Raw genomic sequence first — 20,329 nt, 5'->3', positions numbered from 1 at the left:
CAATATTAATATTGCTAAATTTTCAGGAGATATATACATATATCTCCTAGAAAATGCCATGACTGTATTACTATTTCAGAAAGTGTAATTAATAAAAAATTTAGAAGGCAACTGCTAGCATCCATCCTATTTGTTTCTCTAATTCCTGCAATTTAAAACAAAAAGTTCCAATTTATATCAATAGTTAAAATTAAAGTTCAAAATTTTCTAAATGCTGAAAACCAAATATTCTTACAATTCTAAGAAATAAATTATGCATCGTGGCATACTTGAATTATAAGCAGTTTCTAAAGCAAAATATAAAATTAATTTTTATGATTCCATTTCTATATCATTATAGACCTTATATAATTTTAGATATTCATATTAATAAGCATTAGTAAATACAATCCCTTATTAGACAACAATAGTAAGTTTCAAGACATTTTTTATTAATTTTTAAAAACACATGGCTTTAAAATAAAGACCAGAGGAAAAGTTATAATACTTATCACTATCAAACCTTGTCAAATATGTTCAACCCTTTTTTGTATTTTAAAATAAGAGTTTCAGCACTCTATCTCTTAAAAATCTGTAATGGTATATAGTATTTCCACTTGTCAGATGGAATCACTTGGGGCAGATGTTTCTTTTCCCCCCAATTTCTATCCTGTTCCCATCTCCTACTTTTCTCTCATTTCATAGAATACCATTTTTCAAGAAATACCAATACTCAGCTGGAACACAGAAACACAGTAACAGGACGTATTCCACAAACAGCTCCAATTTAAATTCTAACTCAGGACAGAAACTGAACAGAAAATTCCAAAGCTAATCAGTCTCCAAAAACTTATTAATTAATGAATTTTATTCTTGTTAGCTTACCATCACAGCATTTTCTCTGGTCTCAAAAAAAAAATGTAAATAAAAGTATTTCCATGGTACTCTAATAATTACTACACATGTTTAGCTACTCAGCTTTAAAAGAACATTCTACCAATTGCCAAAAGGAAAAAAGAGAAGAAGAAAAAAAAGAAAGAAAGAAAGAAAGAAAGAAAGAAAAAGAAATACCACAAAACAAGAATTGCAAATAAAGACTGGAAAAGGCATCAAGCAATCATGACCTTTTAAAACAAAGGTCGTGTGACAAGTGCCTGTGAGGTTTCAGCAGCAGCGTTAAGCACTCCCAGCTTCTGACCATGGTAGATTTCCAGCCTGGCTCTGCAGTGTTGTGCTAGTGCGCTCACACACAGGAAGGTCTACACTTGCTATGAAAATGTGTTTTTAAAGCTGTCCACTTTTATAGTTATATTACTTTTCATATTATAGAATATGCCATGATTTGGTGTACTATTTGAAGTTGCTGTATTTTGCAACTATTAGATAGAAATACCAAAAGTCAACTAGTAAGTATTTTTTAAAATACTGTTCAGAATTCTGTGAATAATTTTATAGGTTAATAATGATTATGAATATATAATCAAAGAGTAGAAATTCAAATTGCTATTTATTTAGAATAGTCAACAACTAATTGGATATCAGGATTTTTTTTCCTTGCTTTGAAATTAACTTAATAGAAATTGTTTCTTCAGAACTCATTTCATACAAATCAAAATAATAGCAAAAAATCAAAATATTGTATTGAGAAATGATAAATATAAAACAGCAAAATAACACATAAAATGCCATTTCTTTGTAGTCATAAATTCTATAATTAAAGACACTAAAATTATCAAAAATTTAAAAAGGAACACCATGAATAGATACAAAAGGAATGGCCATTTCCCCATTACCAGAGCACCCATATCCAGAAAAATTACTAGATATCTATTGCCATAATGTATAAGCCTTTCATTAAAAATTCCAAAATGATAAATCACCACCACAACCCTTCCCCTCTTTCTATTTACCAACAGAAAGTCTTCTTCAGGCCATCACCTGAAAGTACATCACAACCTTTTCCTGTGCTAAATTAGGAATTATAACCTTTAAATGGCTAAGGATCTTTTATTGAATGTTAGAGTAACTGTAGTATGCCACGTTCATGAAACAACTGTAAAAGAGAAATATTTTAGTCACGTCTATTTTTAAAACCTTCATGTATCAAAAAATTTTTGTAGAGCTGTTGGGACTAGATTCCCTGCTTTTTATTTACAACAATAATTACTTTATATTTAAACTGCCACAACACGCTTTTCCAAGAACTTAGCATTTGGCAACATAAAACTGTTATTTTATAAAACAAAAGGATTCACATTTGAGGAGAAATAAGCATATTCTATATTTTTTAAAAGAAAAAATTATGAAAAGATCTCAAGGTAAAAATGCTATATTCTTGATCAAGTAATGTACATTCAAATGTCTATTAATGCCATAAACAACATATTTTCAATATAAAATAAATAACATATGCAATTACAATTGATTGAGTGTATTTTTATTAAACAATATTTAAATTGAAATTTCAGAATAGTACTCCTCACTGACAATTAGTATTTTTACTATTAAAGCATTCTAACAGTAAAATGAGTATGAATAGACATTTTCATGATTATAACTTTCCATCAATTTCATGAATAAAGCTAACATATATTTTAAGCTTCTCAATAGTTAGGAAATTAAATTGCAACTGTTATTAAGAAAACAAAACCAAGAACAAAATTAGTTTTCTCTGCCAGTCCCCATGGGTCTAAGTACCACACAATAATTCTTCCCAATCTGCAAAACAAAACAACATAGAAAAAGATGGACCGAGGAAAAAAAAACATAACAAAGAAACAAGTTTGGGATTTAAAAAAAAAAAATTCTCTGTCCTCTTAGCAATCAACAAAATAAGAAGAAAGAAAAAGTAGAAAAGTCACTCAGAATATATGACCAAATAAGCATGAGCACTCTTGCAGAAAACCAAGTCTGCAACCCAAAGCCATGGGAAATTTAAATGAGCAAACGGCCACAATAGGCAGAGAAATCTGCACAGATAGACTGCTGGGCTGCAGGTACCACACTGAAGATCTTTTTGAGATTCCTAAACAAACTTCATTGGTTTAATCAATTTTTAAAGAATAACTACCAAGACTCAAAAGAAGATTACCTCCCCCCCACCTTTTTTTTTTTTTGCTAAAATACCCACATTCATGTAATATATGTAAAGCAAAAGAAAGAATTCTTGTTGCTTAATGTTGCTTTAAAAACTTGCACATAAACCTATGATCATCAAGGTTTCAATAATCAGAGAAATAAAAATACGTAATAGAATAAAGACTCTTTGCTGCTCCTGTTAAGCTAGCATTAGGTAGCGCCACAAGCCCACAGCAAGCATAGCTCCTCCACTCACAGAGAACCAGAATGCAAAGTCAGTTTAGCTAACCAATACCTTTTGAAAATAAGATGGTTTGTGGTTCAACCATTACATTTCTTTTGTCAAACCCGACAATAATGATGATTTTTCCAAATGCAAATCAGAAAATTTTAAGTACAAATATAAGCAGAATAGTTACAAATATCTCACAAGCTACCACCTGGTGAATTTTTACCAAGAACTTAAAAAATTCAGAAACATTTAAAAGGAATATTATGAACCTCTTCAACTATATGACATCAGGCTTAAATGATTAGTAGGCAATAAAAACAGAACAATATTTAAATTATATTTATTTACCACAAAATATGTGTCCTATCTAAAACAAATGAGCAGGAGTACACAGAATGATCCTGACCATTTGGAACTGAGGCAATCTTTCAAGTCCTAGTGTAACAAAAAATTTTATTGACAATGACATTTTTCCTTAAAGGTATAAACTACATTGTTTCTAAAAGTGACTGGCAAAATTTCATTATGCTTAAAGCAGACAATGTAATACACAAAAACAGCTAGAGCAGGGCGCAGACTAACTTCCAGGTTAGTGTAGTTCTGTAACTCTTCAAAAACTACCTTTCTTTAGTTAAGTTTATCTGCCATAATCCTAAATCCCTCATTTGGTTTTTTAAAGTACAATTTAAATGGCTTTAGCAAACTTATTTATCAGCCATTACCCAACTTTTGTAGTCTTTAGAATTCCTCATTAACTAGAAACATGGAGAGTATCCAAAAGTTCTCTAGAGGTAGGGCTTTCTGCCTAGAGTGGATAATTCTGTTACAAGTGCTATTTAGTTACAAAGTAAAACCAAATGCGCCCTATTTACTGAAATGAAAACACTTCCCTTAATAAACAGCGCTTGAGCTTCTTGAATGCTCCTCTCACCTGGGGGCGGATGAGTAGCTTAAAGCAAAGGATGGAGCAAATTATTTCACCAGCACAGTGCCACTGTCTTCTTTTAAGAAGCAAAAGACAGAAATAACAACAGTGAACTAACTATCAGAACTGGCAAAAGCTGAAATTCTAAGATTAAGAATTTGTCCGAGAAATCAAAGTTATACATTTAACATACTAAGAATCACTTAGATAATTTGTTTCATCCATTCCTTGAATCCAATCGGGTTCTACAAAGAAAAATTTTATCTCAAAATTATACCAGAGACAATGTGACCGGATCAAGACTCAAATGAAAAAGTAAATCAAAGGCATATCTTTATGTGCTCTGTATAACTTAAAAGAAAATGTGCCCTTAACACACGGTGGATGCTCAACTAAAATGTTTATCTCTTTTTCTTAGCAAAAGTGTCAACAACCAGGTAAGTAATTGAAAAAGCCCAAATCTAATCACAGTATTTTACTATATAATCAAACAAAGAGAATTTCCTAATACCAAGAAACTTCCATCAACGCTTCATTATTAACCACAATGGGAGTATTTAAGAAAGTAACAAATTACTTGAAGTTGAACATAAATTTAGCAAAGTCCTAAAAATAAAATCTATAAAGGAATTATCTGAATGGCCTTTATGCTCATGGAAAAAAAAGAATTAAATATCTTCCTGTATTCTGAAAAAGGTTTCATAATCTAAACATGTGCCATTCGTATAAAATTTATATTCTGTCCATGAAAATATCCTATCAGTTAGTAACCTTATAGAAGTGATCTTTATATACACTAGACTGCTTTTATAGCAAGAACCTATCTGAAAATTAATCTGAACACTTCACCTAAACACATCAGGACTTGAGTTCCTATGACAAGAATGAAAATGTTGCCCCTCAGTTTTATGCTTTTTCATTCAAAGCAACAAGCAAACCTACAGATAAATTAACATTTTAGATAGCAACTGTACTAAATCTATTAGTTCAATAAATATATATCAAGGTAGTTTTCCACATAACAATTTCTACTAAATTTAGTATATCTATGAAAACTGAGTCCAGTTACTAAATGTTTTCCAAAAGCAAAATTTAATTCTCTTCCTTGGTATTTAATGTATTTTTTTTAAAATAGCAGTAAGTGAATTTAGAGTGAAAGTCATGAACTGACTTTGAAAAAATGCATACCAAAGCTGCTGGTCTAAAGTGAAATCACAGTAAAATTAGTGACACACAATATCAGCATTCCAAAATGTTATGAAAATCCAACCCAAAGCTGCCTTGGATTTCATGGGTTTCCAATAAGATTTGTAGTCTGCTGAACAATAGCCATAAGAGGCTTTTAAACTTCACCCCATTCACAAGCAAAGTTGAATCTGAACATTTTTATTTCTTCTCTTCCTATGACAACTTCACCATGGAAGACTGAATAATACAACTCAAGCCATTATGCTAATTAGAAATTAAATAAAAAAAGATGCCCTTACAACAGTTAAGTGGAAGGTGACATGTACAACTAGAGACAGAGCTCAAAGCAGCGTCAGGAATTGTGTAGTCCACGCTTACAAAGGCAGAACACACTAGGGAGGGTCACTGCTCCTGGTCACTGGAGCTCTAGCATGTGGCTACTTTTTAATTGTAAGACAGATATTAAACTATACATCCATGAGAAATATGTCAAATGGCAACTCATTTTTATATAATTTTATAACCAAATTAAGCCTAGGATGTCATAAAAACTGTACTTACTGAAATTAAGTTGATGAATGAAGAAAAGGAGGAAAATACTACCTTAAAAACCTAAAAAAGTAAAGCTTAATTTATTAATGATCCCAAACAAAACAATTTAGTTTCTTTCCTATTTTCCAACTATTAAAGAAGACAACAACCTGTAAAAAGCCAAAATTATATATATTTTTAATGTTCTACTTTCAAAAGCTCTGCATAAAGGGGCTGGAGAGAGAGCTCTGTGGTTAAGAGAACTGGCTACTCCTCAGCGGGCTCAGGTTTGGTTCCCAGCACCCACAGGAGACTTACTATCCTCTACAACACCAGTTCCAGATCTGATGCTCTGATCTGGTCTCTGGGAGCACCAGGTATGCGCATGGTGCCCAGACATACATACAGGCAAAATGCCTATACACACAAAATAATCATTTAAAGAAATTCTGGCCAGGCGTGGCAGCACACGCCTTTAATCCCAGCACTCGGGAGGCAGAGGCAGGTGGATCTCTGTGAGTTCAAGGCTAGCCTGGTCTACAAAGTGAGTCCAGGAGCAGCCAGGACTGTTACACAGAGAAACCCTGTCTCGGAAAAAAGAAAGAAAGAAAGAAAGAAAGAAATTCTAAGGGGCTGGAGAGATGGCTCAGCGGTTAAAAACACTTGCTGCTCTTATAGAGGACCTGAGTTCAATTCCCAGCAACCACATGGCGGGTAACAACCATCTATATAAAATGACCATAATGCCCTTTTCTGGTGTGAAGACAGTGTAATCACACATAAAACAAATAAATAAATCTTTTTAAAAAAATTTTAAAGACCTGTATCAGATAGCTCTTAAATAGGTGGTCATGTTCCTTAACTACTTATAGTACCTGATCTAACTACAATTTACAGTACACAGTCCAACTAATTTGTCTTCCAGAAAACTAAATAAAATATCCAACTATACTTTCTTTTTTGTTTTTTTCAAGAAAGGTTTTCTCTTTGTAGCCCTGGCTGCCCTGGACCTTACTCTGTAAACCAGTCTGGTCTTGAACTCAGAGATCCACTCGCTGGGATTAAAGGTGTGGGCCCTCACCATCTGAGTCCAACTATATTTTCACAGGAAAAGAAATGGGAGAAACAGAGACAAGAATCAGGCAGCAACAGAGAAACTCCTAACCAAGAAATCTTCCACAGCATTCAGAACACAAACGTCTGCTCTCGTTCCAGTTAAGATGGCTGTGTGAAAAGACATGCTATTAAGGTATGTCTAGCCATATATAAGCATGAATGGCACCATACAGTCATATTTCTTTCTTGCATGTTACTTGAACTTTTCAATTGAGTCTTGTACTTTGCCTACAAAGTAAAAGTTCTTGCTTATTTTTGTTTTGTTTTGCTTTGTTTCTTTTGAGACAGGGTCTCTATATGTAGCCACAACTGGCTATATATACCAGTCTGGCCTTGAACTCACAGCTACCTCTTGAGTGCTAGGGTAAAAGGTATGAAGCATCACACCCAGCCTGTGCACTGGATTATGGCAAGGTTTCAGTGTGGAGCCCAATCTGGTCTTCAACTTGAGATCCTGCCTTAGCCTTCTGGTCTACACATGAGGAACCACACCAAAACAGCAAGCTTTCTCAGTTGGATGTACCTACCACTCTCTCTCCCCTCTATGTGGGTATGTTCACGTACATGTGCACATATATGTGTGCACATGTGTGGAGGCCGGAGATCACCCTTGGGTGTTGTTCTTCAGATACTGTGTGTGCTGTTTTTTTCAGACAGGGTCTCTTGTTGGGACCCAGTTCTTGTCAATCATGCTAAGGCATCTCTGCCTCCCAGGGCTGGAATTACAAGTACATGCCATTATACCGGGCTTTTGGCTCAGGGGCTGAGGACCACAATTATGCCTGCATGGCAAGCACTTTACTGACCGAGCTTTTTTACTTTAATACGTGTAGCATCTGTATGCCTGGTGCCCAGGGATGTCAGGCGAGGACTTTGAATACCCTACAACTTGAGCTACAGATACAAACCAATACGTAGATTCTGGACTTGGACAAGGGCAAAAGTGCTCTTAACTACCAAGCCATCTCTATAGCACCCAACAGTGCTTTATATTCATATAGGATGATTATGTGTGGCACCGGAAAACACCTCTTGTACTTGCAAAAATGTATTCTAATACAGCATCAGTGAGTTTTCTAGATTATCAAGCATTTTAAGGCTTCTAAAGGAAGAGACTACATGACAACTCTTAAATCCTGATACCTTCCTAAGTAAGTGATAAATTACGACTGCCTCATAAGCTAGTAGATTAGAAAATGTCCCCAAATCAAATAAACTTTATTTAAGGAATATATGGAGACATATTACATACATAGTCATACTAGAGACAATTTGTTTATCTCAAGTCATAGCTAGTCAACTGTGGACTTTGACATCTAATAACTGAGAAGTTATAACCTGTACTTCATCCAGTAAACTTTAAAGTGATTCCTGAAGGGTGAACAGGCATCAGACAGGCAAGGCAGAGATGGATTCAAGAACAAAAACTGTGGATGTCAAGGCCCAAATCAAATCAAATAATTGAAATGTTTGAGAACTGAGAAGAGGACATGAAGGTAAGAGAGAGATGCTAGGAAAATATGAGGTAGGAAAGTGAGGCTGGTGGTCCTCAATGACTCAGATACTTGGGACACATGTGTGAGATGATCAAGGAATAAAAAAAAAGGCAAGATACAAAAACCTTACATTTAAATAGGTGCCAGGCGTGGTGGCACACGTCTGTAATCCCAGCACTCAGGAGGCAGAGGCAGGTGGATCACTGAGAGTTCCAGGCCAGCCTGGTCTACAAAGTGAGTCCAGGACAGCCAAGGCTACAGAGAGAGACCCTGTCTCGGGAAAAAAGAAAAGAAAAAGAATATAAATAAATAAATAGGTGTCCATTCAACTTATTGTTTTCAGTTTCAACTCTTGGTTGAGAGTCTAGAAAGTCTCAGGAACTCAGCTAGGGCTCTGCATGAGTTCTTCACCTTCTGAAATTCCACCTAAACTTATAAGCGGGGGCGTGCGTACACACACACACACACACACACACACAGACACAGACACAGACACACACACACAGAGAGAGAGAGAGAGAGAGAGAGAGAGAGAGAGAGAGAGAGGTGTCAAAATTCTTATTTTTCCTAAGTTTTCAAAGACGTAAGTGTAGCTCAATTTCAAAACCCATGATTTCACATTAACCAAGGCATGACTTCATTTCAACTTCAAATAGCTATGGAAAGAAACTTTAAATTCACTTAAGACTTACTTGTTTCTGTATCCACAATGTGGGCCAAACTGGATATGCTAAGCATTAACACAGATCTTCTAGACCATTACATTCTCAAAATAGAAATTAATATGGCTTCAACTTAAAAATGCCATACTCTTCATTCTTCAAAGGGCATATTTTTTTCTAAATCCTGAGCCTATTTAATTTTTGCTCAATCTGTAGCATTTAAAATGCTTGTTTTGAAATGAGAAAGAGGCATTAATAGCAAAAACAGAACTAAAGCATGCATCTTCAATTGTAATTGCACTATTATTCATTTGCTTAAAATTCATTTTAATATTGTAAGAAGTTTATCATTCATTAACTTTTTGAAGTTATTCTTTACCAAAATTCAGAAAACACCACACGTCTATAATGATCAGCATGGCTCAGCATAAAATACAGTCTTATAAATGATCTTTACACAGTAATGGAAATTTAGTTCTATTGCATACTATTAAAAGAAAAAAGGTAGAATAGTGTGATAATGTATCCTATTTAACAAAGAGAAAGAGAGAGCACAAAACATAAACATGGTTTTTTGCTTTTATTTTAGCATAAAAAGAAAGCCTTTGTTTTGCTTTGTTTTTTTCTTAACCTGTGTCCATAGGGTAAGAGCAGGAACAGGGTGGAGGCTTTAAGATAGGCTTATCCGACTGAATAGGCTTTACCTTGTTTTGTTGATTTGAATTTAGAAACTAAAAAATTTTATATAAGACAAAAGTAAACTTGAAAAAGATAATCTTCACCAGTATAATTCCTAACTGCACTCTAAATAGTTATTGTTATACCCACAAATAAATATAGTTCCTACCCCTCATCAAGGAAATATCTCTTTGCAACAGAAAGAGACCATTACAGATAACCACAACAATCACAAGTGCAGAGCTGTGGAGTCCCAACGGCCTCATCTACAACACAGCTCCTGTACCTAGGGCTCCGAAGTCACTGGAAGGGAAGGTGGGAAAACTGTAAAAGCCAGAGGATTACAGAATTTACTGTGAGACTGTCTTCTAGAAATGTCCGAAGCTATACTCTTGACGTCTCACCAACAAGACTGCCTACACATGAGCTCAACCATGAGAACAATAGAGATGCTGAAGTGGAGGGTCAAGTGGGAGAGTGACCAGGGAGCCTCAGCCTTAACAAGGAACTACAGGCAACTAAAGGGTGCTGGAGTGGGAGGAAAAGCCTTTGGAAAGAGGACACCAACTGGTTGTCCAATGGTCACCCTGACAACATACATACGTGCAAGTAACAGTGTATGAACTAAGCAGATTGTATTTATATATTTAGGGATACAAACGCGCACACACACACACATACACGTATAACAACAACACACATATATATCAGCAATTAAGGGAAAAAAGGGCATGAATTTGAAAGAAAGCAAGTGGTGTGTAATATGGGAAGGTTTGGAGAGGGAAAGGTAATGCAGTTATAGTATAATCTCAATAAATTTTAAAATGCATTTTAAAAAAATAAGTCTGAAAATAAATGCATCAAAAGCAAAATGAACAGATGGACCTATGTACCAAAGTAATAAGGTAAGTAAAAGGGAAACAAGCCATAAGAAATAGGAAAAACAGTAAGATATACTACACAAAACAAAATACACATATAGGAAATTCTAGAGGGAAAGCAATCCAATTCCTGTAACTACATTACAAAGAATTAAAAGAGAAAGCAGAGGAGATAAAGGGTAACCTGTAAATTAAAGGACATTTAAATCAGCAACCAATGGCAACATACAGATCAGGTATGATTCAAATTGACTCCAAGGGGAAAAACTAGGAGACACTCTGTGACTGTGACTAGGTCTCTGATGATAAAACAGTTATTGGCAAGTTGTTTGGGAGTGATAATAATTACATTTTTAAAAGATGAATTTTCCTTTCAGAAAGTTTTACAATGTGAAACATACACTGTATGTATGAATGAAATAGCATTATGCCTATGATCTGCTTCAAAATAATGGTAGAAGCGTAGAATTATAGATTAAAAAAAAGATCAGTTCCAAGTTCTAGGATCCATGTCAACTATGAATCATTGTTGAAGCTGGTTTATAGAACACTGGAAACCATTACAATATTCTATCTTTAATAAAAACCTATAGAGCAGAATTAACCATTATTGCTACAGCTATAACATCCTTTTTCTAGCCAAGAAAAATAATTCCTAAAGCACTTATTGTCCCTATCATGTAGTTGTCTTATGCAAACAATGGTTGACATCACAATCCCAATGAAGACATGCTTGTTTCTTTTGGTATATCTTCTCTCCCAACAGCAGACATGCTTGTCTAGCACAGAAGTCCTCCTATATCCACGGGTTGGTCTCCAAAGTATGTTACACATAGTCAACTACAATCTAAAAAAACATTAAATAGAAAACTGCAGAAATAACTAATGCATTAATTTAAAACCATATGCCATTCTGAGTAGCTTGGCCACAATCCTGGTCTACTGGTTTGCAAGAATCTTCCCTCTGTCCAACATATCCATGCTGCATACGTTACCAGTCTCCTAGCCCCTCAACAGCCCTCCCAGTTCTCAGGTAAGCCATCACGATATCACAAAGTACGTACTAAATATCACTAATTGTATTTAACAGCTGCCCCAAAGTTCAAAAATGGTGATGCTGGCAACATGCCAAAGAGAAAATTTTATAGTCTTTCCTTTGAATAAAAAGGAAACTTAACTTAACTTAATGATAGAAAAGTACATATAAATATATATGTACATACATATATATTGAGATTGCTAAAAATCTATAGCACGCATGAATCCTCTGTGAAGTTATATCTAGAGGGGAAAATGCAAAATATATATGCATGTCATAATCTTTCATACTTACTAGTTCAAATTCACTAATTGTACTCATTTATAAAATACAAAATTTCAGTAAGGTCTACTATTAGAATTTGGAAAGACTTAATTCCAGCCTGCTGAAACTTCTACAAAATTACTCAGCTTCTTCCTATATTTGTCTCTTCAATGAAAAAATCTGTCTCTCTGGTTGAAAATAAGTGCATTTCTGTGTTTCCATGCCAATCTGTACTTTAATCATTCCTTTTTTCACAAGGTTCTCAGACTGGACAGTTAGTGCTATTAGCACCATCTTTCCTTCTCATGCCCCAGCCTTAAACCATTTTAATGAATGAGAGCCGGAGAGGCAGCTTTGTATTGGGTCCCAGGACCAACAAGACACAAGCAGAGAACTAACTTTCTTGTAAATTGTTCTTTGCCTCCACAAGTATGCCATGGCGTTCACATGCCCAAACTTATGCACTCACACGCACGCGCGCGCACACACACACACACACACATGTGCATATATATATATATAAATAAAAAACTAAAAATGTAATTTTTAATAATAAAAATTTACAAATAAACAAATCTCTTCACTTATACTTTTTGTAACCACACCTGCCTTTATTAACCCCCTTATGGAAACCTTCTCTCCAACTGGGTTCCCTCATCACGCAAAAGAGAAAGGCAGCCCTGGTCCCACATTTCTCTCTCAGGGGCACCCTTTCCCATTTTAAGTTCTTTCACAAAGTCAGTGCCTCGTTTATGTTTTCACAAATTACTCATACACTGCCATTAGCTTTACCGTCTCTGCAAATCCTTAAACCAGCAGAGATCCGTTACAAAATAAGGGTAAACTTTCTCTTCAGTATGTTAAATCTAAAACCAAGGCACCAAATGGAAATACTCAGCAAAAATATCAGAAACCTGACAAGAAACTAATTAAAGAGAAGACCATTGGGTTTCTGTCACTTTAAACTACCAAGTATTATTTAAAAAAAAAAAAAGTATCCTTCAAAGTGACTAATAATATAAACCAGAAGGTTATCTTATTTTAATTTTGACTAAACACTACTTTTAAGCAATCTTTATTATTTTGTTGCTGGTGTGTTAGTTTAATGAATTCCAATCTCTGAGCTCTAAACTCCTGGGGAGTTAAACAATTAATTACAGCTTGGGTACCCAGTCATCTAAAGACCATCTCCCACATATGTGCATTAACCAACGACAGTGTTGTGATGAGTAAGGTAGAGTCTTCTAAGACGGCATTAGCAGCTGCTTACTAATACACAATTTCTCAATTACCAGATACTGAAAATAAAACCATCGCCACCGTGGGACCCATCAGCTGAAGGGACAGCGAGCTTCCTCACAGCACTCAGCCTTCCACACTGCCAGTCCCCATATCTCTCTTCTCAGTTCACTTGAAATTTCCCAAGAAAATCATGCACAGCTTATATTGTTGCCGCATGCACTTCAACCCATCAATATATGTAAGATTTGGCGGTTAACTTTTAAGACTAATTTAATAACATATGTAGCCAATCTCATCTTACAAAATATCCCTGGGCTAGCAAACAGGTTTAGTCTCTACGTGTCTTCCCTTTTGCCTAGAAACATTATGATTTCTCCCTTATTCACACAGGCTTCATTTGATTCTGCTGTAAAACAACAATAACTACTACTACCACCACCATTATTATTATTATTGCTATCAAATTCTGAGGCTCATCAAACTACAGCCTGTACTAACTAGCTACCTGTTTTCTAATAAGATCTTATTGGAATAGCCACCCCCATATCTTCTTTTTTTTTTTTAATTTTTAATTTGTTCACTTTACATTCCCGATTGTAGCCCCTCCCTCGTTGCCTCCCTACCCCCCACTCCGCCCCGATAGCCATGCCCTCCTCCCCCTATCGCTTGCTCTGTAACCACAGCTGACTGGGAACTCCTGGCCCTCCTGCTTCCACTTCCAAACCCTGGGGCTCCAAGTGCACGTCAGCACAACTTTATACGGTGTTGGAGATGAAGCCCCGGCCTTCACACATGATAGGTAGGTACTCTACAAAATGAGTACATCCTCAGCTCCATTTCTTTAGGTATTATGCAAGGCAACTTTGCAACAAAAGGTCGAATAGTTATAATTTTTATAGCCTCGAAGCCTAAAACACTGGCCTACCTAATTCCTTTTTAAAAAAAAAAATTTTTTTTTTTTTGAATCAGGCTGTGGTGGCACATACCTTTAATCCTGGCACTCAGGAGGCAGGGTGAAGTGGATCTCTGAGTTCAAGGTCAGCCTGGTCTACAGAGTGAATTCCAGGACAGCCAGGGCTGCAGAGAAACTCTGCCTCAAAAAAACAACCCGCTCTCCCTGCCCCCTCCCAAAACGCTTGTCCCTCCTTGGAGATCCAAGCATGATCAGCATTTAATGTCATCATTTCCTCAGAAAACAGCAGGGAGGCACGGAAGGCTCTGAAACACCATGAGTCACAGAACACCTCAAGACGACTAGTGTGCAGGGCAGGGTGAGAGAAGACCAGTTAGGAAAACAACTGTAAAGACTTGGCATTAGGCAGAAAGGAAGGAAAACCAAGAGAACTGTTAGGACTACCCAGTGATACCCATGTGACAGAGGGAGCAAAACTTAACGCCAAAAGCTTTATCTTCAAGAGCGTGGCACTTGACATTTGCATTTTCTCCTACAATCTACTGTAGAATTTTAACCTGTCGTTTCGCCTGTCTTACTGGATCTGGAGTTCCTGAAATATCAATCCTGTGTCTTCTGCCTTTAGTGCACTAGGCATCCCACATACTTGTTCCCTGGCTAACTCCTGGATAGGCAAACCACGTAAGGAGGCAGTTCCAACAGAGAAGGCCAAGTAAGAGCACAAGGCTACGCAGCTGGAATACTCACCTGTGCCAACAACAAACAGAGAAAAGAACTATGATCTCGGTCCAGAATGACCTGAACCAAGCATGAAGAAATGCTACGAGCGTGCTTATAGCAGAAGCAGTTTCTCTGATACTTTGATGTACTCTTTATCATAGTCAGAAAAAGTACCACCAGGGTAGCCTCTGATAGGAGAGTCTCATGAGAAACAAGACCAAACAATGAGAAATGAAATGACCAGACCTTACTGGCCTTCTTCCTAGGAAGAGCAGTGCTCCTCTAATAAAGATGTTTATTTCAAGTAGTCAATATGATACTAACCTTCAGCACTGGTGTTTTCACATCCCACAAGGTTGAGAAGGATGTCACTGTCTTTATCATCTTCCTCACATCCCAGGAGCATCCAGCTTTCCACATTTTCATTCTCTGAAACGGCACTTTCTTCCTCCTCACTTGAACTGACCTCTATGACCATGACCTCTCGGACCACACTTGAGGCCTCCTCAGGGCCAGGCGCCTCACTATCCTTCTTGCATTTCTTAGCCGCTTTATTGGAATGAGGAGAAGCAGGACTTTGGGTCTTTTCTTGTGCTTGGACTTCACTATTTTTTCTTTTACATCTATAAATACTATCCTCATCAGACACTGTGATGACCTCTGATGTATCTGATAGCTGGATGACCTCACTATCTGAAAGGATGATTAAGTTCTTCTGGTTTGGTGGACTAGTCACTGTGTCAGAATTCTCACAGTTCTCCTCACACTGTTCCTCAGTGTCGGCATGATGTGTATTCTGGGCATAATGAACTTGGCTATAGAGCTGAAATTCCACCTCACTATCAACACTGAGTTCACTAGACGAATCTTCACGATAAAGATCATCTTCATATGCTTCTATGGTCTCATAGCCACCAAACATTATGGAAAGTCAGTTGCCTTAATGCTGTAAAAAAGAAAATAATAAAAGAATGTATTTTATAAACTATAATCTTGTTCAGTAAGTGCCTATCACCCCAGAGATGATTTTGATGGCTATCATATTTCCCAACATATTAAAATCTTTTTCCTTAATATCACTTTTCAATGAATTTATAAATCCTGTTTCTGCCCACCAAAACAGTGGTTCTCAACCTTCTTAATGCTGTGCCCTTTAATACAGTTCCTCATGCTGCATTATGAAATTATTTTGTTGCTACGTCATAACTGCACTTTTGCTACTCTTGTGAATTACAATGTAAATATCTGACATATGGGCTTTCTGATATGCAAGTTATTCAACTCCCAAAGGATTCATGACCCACAGGTTGGGAATCATTGAACTAGAAGGACATTCAGACCTCTCAAATAAGAATTACTGCCAGCAGACTGAACTGCATCAGTGCAACTATCCTAAAGGCATACTAGAAAAGAACAGTCTGAGATCCACTGGGAGACAGTGAACACTTGTTCTCTAAACTGCTAAGACTCCTAAAAAGTATCTTTCCTTATTCCATCCATATTTTTCTTCTCCTTTTTTTTTTCTTTAGGGTCTTGTTTATATATAGAGACAGGCTAACTTTGAACTCAAAGTGATCCTTCTGCCTCAAACACCTGAGTGCTGGGATTAAAGTATGCCAAGTTGCCAAGCTCTCTTTTATTATTTATTTATTTATTTGTTTTGGTTTTCAAGACAGGGTTTCTCTGTATAGCCCTAGCTGTCCTGTCCTGGACTCGTTTTGTAGACCAGGCTGGCCTCAAACTCACAGTGATCCGCCTGCCTCTGTCTCTCGAGTGCTGGGATTAAAGGCGTGCACCGCCACACCCGGAATCCTTGCATCTTTCAACCCAGCTTTAACAGTACTTCTCACCAGAGGCTTCCAAAGTACTTTATAAAACACTCACCACATTCCTAATTATTTATTCAATGTAAATGTCCCAGAAGTACAAATCACAATCCCAGAAGGACAGGTACCTTGTGCACTTAGTTAAACAATAGATCACAATAGCCAAGCAGAGCAGCTACTATTTGGAGATGTTTATAAATGTTTGAAAACATGAATTCTATCATTAAGCCTTTGTTCTGTAGGCCCCCCCACCCCAAAAAGTCCAACACATGTCAAGAATATAAAAATTGTGATAGGATAATTTCTCAGTTGTCTTTAATTGTTCCAAAGCATTAACTAAAAATCTAGACAGTAGATGTTTCAATTATCTACCAATGGAGTGCTGATCAAAATAATAGCTCTGGGGAAAGTAAAGCATGCTTGCCTAAACACCAGGAGGAAGGAACAATGCCAACTTATTCTTCCTTCCACTTTTAGCTCCACAGAGCCAGTTAAGGAAGAGTGGTTGTTTTAGAGGTTTGAGTCTCTGCCCGAACATGAAGGTGCTATGTCTGCTTTGCTAAGAGAACCAGCAGCCCCAAGAATCTAAGAGCCAAAACTGCACCACACTCAAGCCAGAGTCTGAGTGTTGTTTTCCAGAAATAAAGGAATGACTTTTGGTGTAACACCATCACTACTACCAGAGGAAGCAGGAGGTCAAGGAGTTCTCAGGTTAGTCAGAGCTGGAAGACCCTATTTACACATACACACATACATACACACACACACACACACACACACACACACACACACACACACCACACCACACCAAAAACAAACAAAAAACCAGAACAGAACAAAATTAATATCCTTTTTCTCTCAAAGGATACAGTACCCTCGTCCCCTCCCCACCTCTCGTTCAGGTTGCTGTGCCGTTATTGTCATACGCGTTGAATGTGGCTGTCTGAATAACAATGCTTGTGACATGTATCGGTTTATATTGAAATGCTAGCCTCAGAGGAATTCAAATGAAAGATGAATTCTTTCCTTTTTTATTTAATAGGCAAATTAATTTTAAAAGAAGTCAAAGGAATTATGCTTCCTTCAAAAATCCTCAGTGGATCCATCCTGAGGATCCAGTGTGGACTTAAGATAAAACCCAATTCCAGGCAGCACAGAAAAAAAAAAATTAAAGAGCTAAATTACAGAGTTACAAATTTGTCCTACTCCTGGAGCCATCCCAAAGGAAAGGGATTAAGAGCAGAACCATAGGCCCACCTGTGACTGTATGCCAAAAATAAACTACAGAGCCATAATAAAAACTGACTTCTTTGCGTCTAAGGATTTATCTCTTCCCATGAAATGTAGAAAAATGAATTTAACAATTTAGCCCCTATGGCTGTTAAGAGGATTTTGTGCCTTCTGTACTTGAAAATTGTGTTCTGGCATAACACGCCTCTTCTATTTATGTGGTTCATGAATGCTGTGGGTAAGGCTTGCCTCAAGTTGTTTTGGTTTGTTACAACTTTGATTATAAATAAATTCACTTAATTTTTAAAAAATATACTCAGAGATGAGTGTGAAGTACATATGCATATGTACACACACACACACACACACACACACACACACACACTTCCCTTGACACTTTCATTTACTTTCCAAAGGGAAAAAACCTGGAACAGACATTTTAGCTAGAAGGAGACAAAGACATTTAAATTTAGTATTTAAAAATCTCCTTCCTAAACCGGTACTCAGAAAACTTTATCAAAGCCCTGTGTGGTGGGACACACAGTAATGCTAGCATTTGGGAAATGGGAGCAGAAAGATCAGGAGCTCAAGGCAAGTCTTGGCTACTTAGTAAATTCCAAGTCAGCCTGGGCTACAAAAGATCCTGAGTCAAGCCTTCTGTACCCCATGCCCCAAAGTAAATAAGCAAAAGACTTTATCAAAGCACTGAGATGACAGGAGACTGGTCATATTTTAAAATCTAAAATTACCAGAAATGGGAATGAAGCTCATCTAAAGAAATAACACTAAACCACTCACTGTTAAAAGAAAGGAGGGGGTGGGGGGACGGGACACAGGAGCATTCAGTCACTGAATTTCAAAGGTTACTTAAGTCTTCAGAATTTACCAAGACTTTAAGGCCAGTATTTCTCCTTAGAATATTACCTACTGGTCACTCAGGACATTTTGCTCTTCACTTCCTTCCACAGTATCTCTAGCTTAGATCTGCCTTCCGGCTGCCATGGGTCATCTCAGGAAGACTTAAGCCTAGAATTTGGTTTTATTCATTTTGTGTGCTGGGTACTGCATCCAGCGTCGCGGGCATGCTAAACTGGTGGCCCACCCCATGGCTGGATTTTTAAATCTGCAGTTGTCAGTGGATAAACTGATTAATACATAGTTTATTCTCAACTTAGGTTCATGACTTACAAGAATCTTAGTGTGCGACTCACGATGGGCAGGAGAAACAAAATCAAAATCAAACTTACAAGAGTTAAATTGTCTGCCCATTTTTGAACTGTTATAGCCATTTCCAATGAAAAGAGGTTAAGAATCCAGATCAACACATCAAAAAGAAAGAACCACCGTGTCTCCATGGAAGAAGAGTATGCTAAATTTACTCAGGCTAACTTCCAACTACCCTTGGGACGCTATCTGGAAACAATGTCTTTCCCTATTAGCGGTTGTTCTTTTCCCACGCACTCTTAACCTTGTAGTTACACAATTTTCATTTCCAGTTCTTCCTCAGTTCATCCCTCATCCTCCGACTAGGTGACAACTTGACTGTACCCAAAGCGGAACACTATCTTAAATATTCACGGCTTAATTTAAGGGCCAAATATTCAAAACGAAGTCAAGCACTTTTGAAGGAAGCCTAGTCATTAAAATTAAGGGTGACTTTATACTTGTGATTAACAGGTACAGAGAAAAATTATCCAATGGGCTTAAAGGCCCTGAACTGTTCCTTCCTTCAATCCTGAAATCGCGAGAAACTCAAGGTATTTTGGGACGTCAGCAGCTAATCGTTGAGGGCTGGAACTCAGGCCTGCCAACTCCCAGGCACGCTTTTCCCACTGTAAAGGCGGCGGCTCTTGCCTAAAGTTGATTACAACTGTCTGCTGTTAGAATGTGGGAGGTTAAGGCTATCTTAAGAAAGATCTTCTGGGTCTAATGGCTTTATATAAGGAATGGGGCACAGTTGCCAGATTCTTTGTGTCCACTCCTGCAGCGGCTCCTTGACAGCACAAGCTTAAGGTGGCCCCGGACTGGACGCGCTCTCGAAGGCCAGGTTTCCCTCTGCTAAGGGAGGCGTCCACGTTTACGGACTGACCCGCCATCCCGGGACTGGTGAACCGTGGGAGGAAAGCAGATAGAAAAGTGGCCGTCCGGTCCATCGCCGCCCCAGCCCTTCCCAAGCCCAGGACTCGGGCCGCGGGGTCAGAGACCCGCCAAACCCTCAGCCCGGCCGCTGAGCCGCGTGGGGCAGCACGGAGCGGGGAGGCCATTCCCTGCGCTGCGCCGCACTGCGCCACGAAGGAGCGGGAGGCGACGGCCAGGGAGGGACACGCAT

General features: G+C 37.5%; 1 protein-coding gene across 2 annotated transcripts in view; it reads right to left on the bottom strand.

Moving 5' to 3' along the window:
• ZCCHC7 (zinc finger CCHC-type containing 7) overlaps positions 1-20,329 on the bottom strand; it is a 177,135-nt gene that overhangs the window by 156,575 nt on the left and 231 nt on the right. For both annotated transcript variants that reach the window (XM_084778200.1, XM_084778199.1), the window contains exon 2: positions 15,269-15,890. In XM_084778200.1, the coding sequence (XP_084634326.1) occupies positions 15,269-15,866 (598 nt within the window). In that variant the 5' untranslated portion in view covers positions 15,867-15,890. The remainder of the gene's footprint in view (positions 1-15,268; positions 15,891-20,329) is intronic.

Source organism: Acomys minous (assembly GCF_964271855.1).
Source record: "Acomys minous genome assembly, chromosome: 1".
NCBI lineage: Eukaryota > Metazoa > Chordata > Mammalia > Rodentia > Muridae > Acomys > Acomys minous.
This window is presented reverse-complemented; position numbering and strand designations above follow the sequence as displayed.